This window comes from Neomonachus schauinslandi, chromosome 9 (genome assembly GCF_002201575.2).
Source record: "Neomonachus schauinslandi chromosome 9, ASM220157v2, whole genome shotgun sequence".
Lineage (NCBI taxonomy): Eukaryota > Metazoa > Chordata > Mammalia > Carnivora > Phocidae > Neomonachus > Neomonachus schauinslandi.
In genome coordinates, this window is record NC_058411.1 from 51,945,886 (window position 1) to 51,951,886 (window position 6,001).

The 6,001-nt window shown below is 41.5% G+C and overlaps 1 protein-coding gene across 5 annotated transcripts in view; it reads left to right on the top strand.

Annotated features, from left to right (window-relative positions):
- The first annotated feature begins 1,617 nt into the window (after positions 1-1,617).
- The window catches only part of FKBP3 (FKBP prolyl isomerase 3), a 17,539-nt gene continuing 13,155 nt past the window's right edge, over positions 1,618-6,001 (top strand). For 2 of the 5 annotated variants that reach the window (XM_021701324.1, XM_044917760.1), the window contains exons 1-2: positions 1,641-1,791; positions 4,353-4,454. In XM_021701324.1, the coding sequence (XP_021556999.1) occupies positions 1,684-1,791; positions 4,353-4,454 (210 nt within the window). In that variant the 5' untranslated portion in view covers positions 1,641-1,683. Of the gene's footprint in view, positions 1,792-1,933; positions 2,208-4,352; positions 4,455-6,001 lie in introns of those variants that run through there. The other 3 variants (XM_044917759.1, XM_021701325.2, XM_021701326.1) reach the window with 3 other exon arrangements.

Sequence of the window (6,001 nt, forward strand, 5' to 3'; positions counted from 1 at the left end):
CAGACGCTCGCAGTTCCAACAGCTCAACCGCTACCATTCGGATCCCCATCGGTTACCTTCGCACAAAACACTGGAACGTGAGGGCGGGACTGCAGCTTGTTCATCTGGTTGAAAAATGCCGCCACTGAGTTTGCGTCGGAAATATGATTGGCTGGCTTCCCGGAAACCCTTGCGGACTCCCGGAGACGCATGCGCATTGTTATGGCGTTAGTCTAAATTTGGTCCGCGGTTCAGTTTCTTCATAGACTCTAAATATAAGTTCCGTTCCCAGTGACTGTGTGTCCGGGCCTAATTGCTAAAGTGATGTTGCTTAAAATGATAAAAAAAATAAATAACTTTGAGATCCTAGGGACAACGGATACCCATATTTTTGTGAATTTAACGTTATTGAGCGAACAATTCTTATTCCTTATTGGTTTATTTTTAAATCGGAAAAAGAGGTGAAAAACAAAAGGGTTAGGTAGAATTAAGTATCTTATTTCTTTATACAAGTTGAGGGGAAAAAAATGCCCGGTTTCTTTTTCACAGTATTTGGAAAGACAGCCCATAATCTTACCATTTTTATTGTTAAGAGGGTAGTGAATGATTTGGTCCCGTATTTGTGGGAAAATCCGAAAGAAAAAAAGTAAGGCTTTCCTGAAACTCCACCATTACATCTTCATAAATTATATAGAGCAGTACGCGTCGGTGTGGTATTATTCTATTCTAGCGATAGCTTTTTACCTCAGGCTTGGATACAATTCCCGGCTTCCCCACTCTAAACCTTGGTAACTTGGAGTCACCTCTGTAAATTTGCTTCCTCATATACACAGGAGGTACACATCATGAGGTTGTTTTAAACATTAGTAATATCAATATCCCCAAGCATCATCCTGCGTGTAGCTTCTTTATATCGTTTTATTTGGTCAAGTTTCTTTTTTTTTTAAGATTTTATTTATTTGACAGAGAGAGACACAGCGAGAAAGGGAACACAAGCAGGGGGAGTGGGAGAGGGAGAAGCAGGCTTCCCGCTGAGCCCGGAGCCCAATGCGGAGCTCGATCCCAGGACCCTGGGATCATGTCCTGAGCTGAGAGGCCTAACGACTGAGCCACCCAGGCGCCCCCGGTCAAGTTTCTTGACCTTGCTTTTAAACTTTCTCCTGTGTTTTTATTTATTGGGTGGGGAAGGGAAGAGTTGTATTTTAGTTTCACTTGTGTGAGTTTTAAAAGGGAGATGGTGAGTATGGGTTGTTCTGATGGGAAGGACTGAACCTATTCAGGTGTGAATTTTTAGGCTAGAACTAGATAAAACGTGATTAAAAGTCTGAATGCTGTTGTTTTCTTTAAGCAGGTTATATACGGGCTTTAAAGACATAGCAGCCCGTCGGCCATACACAAATGCAGGTAATGGCTGGTACAGTGGCAACAGTGGTTGCCTGACAAGGGTTCCAATTAAGAGCGGATGACAGTTTCAGGTCATCTGCTAGTCCGCTGCAATGACCACATCAGCTGGATTACACCCGAAATCAACCGAGGCCTTCGGAGCACAGCTTCGACGTCACTCAAGGACGGGCCCCAATCCCGCAGTGTAGCGCCGTGACCCCGCCCCCTCGAGCTCCAGGCGGGGTCCACGCCACGCCCCAGGGGCGGGGCGATGCTGAACCGAGGCGGGCTGGCTCAGTAAAGCAGAGGCAGCGGGGGAAGATGGCGGCGGCCGTACCACAGCGGGCCTGGACCGTGGAGCAGCTGCGCAGCGAGCAGCTACCCAAGAAGGACATTATCAAGTTTCTACAGGACCATGGTTCAGATTCGGTACCAGAGGCGGCGGGGCGGCCGGGCTGGTGCGGCAGAGGGACGCCTCACCCCCCCGAGATGCCCGTACATTCCGTATTCCTCCGTGCCCCCGCCCTCGTCCTCCCGCGGCCGGTGGCCTGGAAGGCCGGAGAGGCCTCGCGTGCGCCGGGGAGCCGTGCTCCCGCCGTTTGGGCTGCCCAATTTTGGGGGGGGGGTGGGAATCGGCTTTATTTCTTGGGGCAGGCAGGCAGCAATCGCATAATTAAAACCTCACTGGGATCCTTGAGTGAGGGTGGAAGCCATGAAAAAAAAGAACCCAGGAGATACGGGGGTTGGAACGGGTGTCCGAGCACTGGGGACCTGGGTGAGACCCCTGCAGAGGAGAGTAGGCCATTAGAGAAATGGGAAGGATTGTGAAGATTTTTGTGGGAACGGTATGTGCTTTTTGCTTTTCTCATCGGGTTACTAAATACTGAACACTAATGCGTGTAATTTTTAAAAATCCGTAGATTGCGGTTTAACTTTTCAAAATATTGACTCTACATGACCTTTTCACCTTTACACTGAGGATAGTTACTTGCGCATTTAGTGTACAGTATCTCCCATTCTTAGACACAAACGTAAGAAATGTTTTTGGCATTCTTTATCCTGTACGCCCTGCATTTTTCAATATAGTCTCCATCTTAACCACCCGACTCTGGTCACAAGTGTTTTGGGGTTTTTTGGGGGGGGGGGGTTGTTTTTTGTCAGACTTGACTTTTTTCCCTTCTGAAATTAAGATCATTCATACTTCTCGTAAATTGATGAACCACTGTACAGTTCCTGCACTCTGCATCCCCCACTTACGGGAAATAGAAACAGCAGTCTGTATGGTTTCTCTACAGTTTTTCATTTAAGTTCTAAACATGCATTAGAAAAATTCTTTCTGGGTTCTTCTGTGAGGATTGTAGTTTATTTTCATTTTGAGGTGTCTTGAAGAGGAGATAAAGTAATTCTCTAAAACCAGTTCCATGCACCTAGAATAAGTATCCTAATACCAGCAAATATTTATACAACATCAATAGCAAGAACTATGCTCAGTGTTTGGGAATACAGGGTAAAAGAAAGACTACGCCTCAGGTATTCCATTTTATACATTTTAGTGGAGTTATATTCTCTTAAGTCAATTTGTATTTTCAACTGGAACAATAGAATAAATTAGGCATATCGTTTGTAAACATTTAATGCCTCAATACTGTACTTCATCAAATTCTTATGAACAAATGATCCCAGTGTGAAATCTAATGTAAAACTGGCCCACCTGGGACAATTTCAAGAGACTTGAATTATCAAAATATTTTTTTAATAGATTAATCTTTTAAGTGCATATTCTCTAGTATTCAGTCACATATTTAAACCTGTAGTTGACAATCACTATTTTATTCATCATAAGATATCAAGGAGATGTTTATATTTTTGCTATTTTTGGAATCTTACTAAAGAAATCACAAGAATCCTAAAAGCAACTGATTACTTCCATTTAATCAAAATAACCTTTCCCCATCAACCTTTATCATTTAGAACATTTCTCTAATTGGGGGAGAGAAAAAGCAGAGGAGAAAAAAATACAGTAGTGGTAGTGTTAGAAAAGCTCCTTTATCAAAAGGATAGAAGATGCCAGAGGACAACTTTGAGAAAGTAACAAAAATGAGGAATCAAGGACGAGAAGGCAGAAAAGGAAGCAGAATAAAATAAGGAAATAAAGACATTATTAAAATTCCCATGTTACATGATTTTGAGATGAAGTTACATTTTGATAACTCGATATTTCAGAAGTAGTATTTTGGTGTCCATTTGCCAACTTTGTTTAAGTTTGCCAACTTTAAGAGAAATGGAATTCTGTTACTTTGAATTATTAAGTACATTGTTATTAGCCCTAATAGCTAATATTTATTGAGTTCTCACCATGCAACAGACTGTTAAATACAGTAAATGGACTATTGCATTTATTCTTACAACAACCCTCTGACATTGGTGCTGTTATTAATCTTCCACTATGATACAGAAACAGTATTTAGGAAAGCTTAGTCCTTTGTCTAAGATCAGGTAGCTAGAATTTTAATACAGATGATCTGACTCCTCAGCCCACACACTTAACCACCATATATCCAGCATTGTATAACAGTGCTTCCCAGTCTGCCAAGAATGGGTTACAGATTTGTCAAGATACCTATTCCCAACATGGTTGGAGACTCCCAGGGCCATGGCCAAGTAACATCCTGCCAGTAGCAGCATCATCCAGTTACCAAAATATGCTTGCTGTATGAATGTTCTGTGAGTTCTGTAATGGGAAAAGCGTTAGTATGCAACAGTGTGACCCCCACATAATATTACAGTTCCGGTCTTGTCAATAATTTTTATAAATATATTTTTTAAATCTTTTTTTGTTATGAAGTAGGGTATAAAATATGTTTAATTTCTTCCATCATGAGTAGTTTTATTGAAGATATAATTACTAACATAAAAGGTCATTTTTCTAAAGTTTAGACCCTTATTACATGAGGGAGATTATTTTGACTAACCAGCTTTTTTCTTTATAGTTTCTTGCAGAACATAAGTTATTAGGAAACATTAAAAATGTAGCCAAGACAGCTAACAAGGACCATTTGGTTACAGCCTACAACCATCTTTTTGAAAGTAAGGTGAGTATTGTTTCATTTATTACAAGAATATTTTTTTAGATATTTTATTTACAAAAAGAAGCTTTAAATTTATTTGCAGAATATGTTTAAGTTTTTCCACCTGGAGTTTTTCTTAACTGTAATCATAAATGGACTACTGCCAAATCTAGCAAAGTTAATCTGCAGTATGGGGGAATATTAAGATATTTTGAAAGGAACCAAATTTTTAAAAATAATTCCCAGGATGCCTAGGAGGCTCAGTCATTTGAGTGTCTGACTCTTGATTTCGGCTCAGATCATGATCTCAGGGTCCTGAGATCAAGCCCTGCATTGGGCTCCCTGTTCATCAGATAGTCTGCACTTGAGAGTCTTTCCCTCTGCCCCTCCCCACACTTGCACATGGCCATGCTCGCACTCTCTCTCAAAATAAATAAATCTTTAAAAAATAATAATAATTCCCTGTAGCTTAAATTAAGACAACAAATAAAGGTACTGAAAAGTTAAAAATCCAAAGGAAGTTCCATTTCATTAATGAACTTAAAATCTTAGACTTATGCTGAACCTTTAGAAAAACAAATTTTAAGAAATTCTCCAATATTTGTTCACTATTATCATCTTCCACAACAAAGAGTCTTTATTAAGGAATTGTGTGAATTTTTTTTAATTTTTTTTTTTTTTTTTAAAGATTTTATTTATTTATTTGCCAGAGAGAGAATGAGAGACAGAGAGCATGAGAGGGAGGAGGGTCAGAGGGAGAAGCAGACTCCCTGCCGAGCAGGGAGCCTGATGCGGGACTCGATCCCGGGACTCCAGGATCATGACCTGAGCCGAAGGCAGTCGCTTAACCAACTGAGCCACCCAGGCGCCCCTGTGTGAATTTTTTTTAAAGATTTATTTATTAGAGAGAGAGAACACAAGAAGGGAGGAGGGGCAGAGGAAGAAGGAGAAGCAGACCCCCTGCTGAGCAGGGAGCCTGATATGGGGCTTGATCCCAGGTCCCTGGGATCATGACCTGAACCAAAGGCAGAGGCCCAACTAACTGAGCCACCCAGGCACCCCAGGAATTGTGTGTGAATTATATTCATATCTGAATCTGAGTTGGCCTTTCTAAAATCTGTTTTTTTCCCGTTTAAAGATTTATTTATTCATTTTAGAGCAAGAGACAGCACAAGTGAGGGGAGGGGCAGAGGAAGAGGGAGAGAATCCCAAGCAGACTCGCCTTGAGCTCGGAGCCCAACACGGGGCTCTATCCCATGACCCCGAGATCATGACCCAAGCTGAAACCAAGAGTCGGACGCCCAACCAACTGAGTCACCCGGTCGCCCCTGAGTTGTCCTTTCTAAAAATCCCTTTTCAGCATTTATGTTGTGAGATGCTTTGAGGTTCATAATTTGTTGATTAAAATGCTTAACATAAGATTTTTCCTTTGTTCTTAGACAGTTTCCATTAATTTGTATTTGAGTTATGTAGCCTTCATAGTATAGATGTTCGTTAAATTGAAAAGTTGAAAATCTAGATGTTCCGGGGCGCCTGGGTGGCTCAGTCGTTAAGCGTCTGCCTTCGGCTCA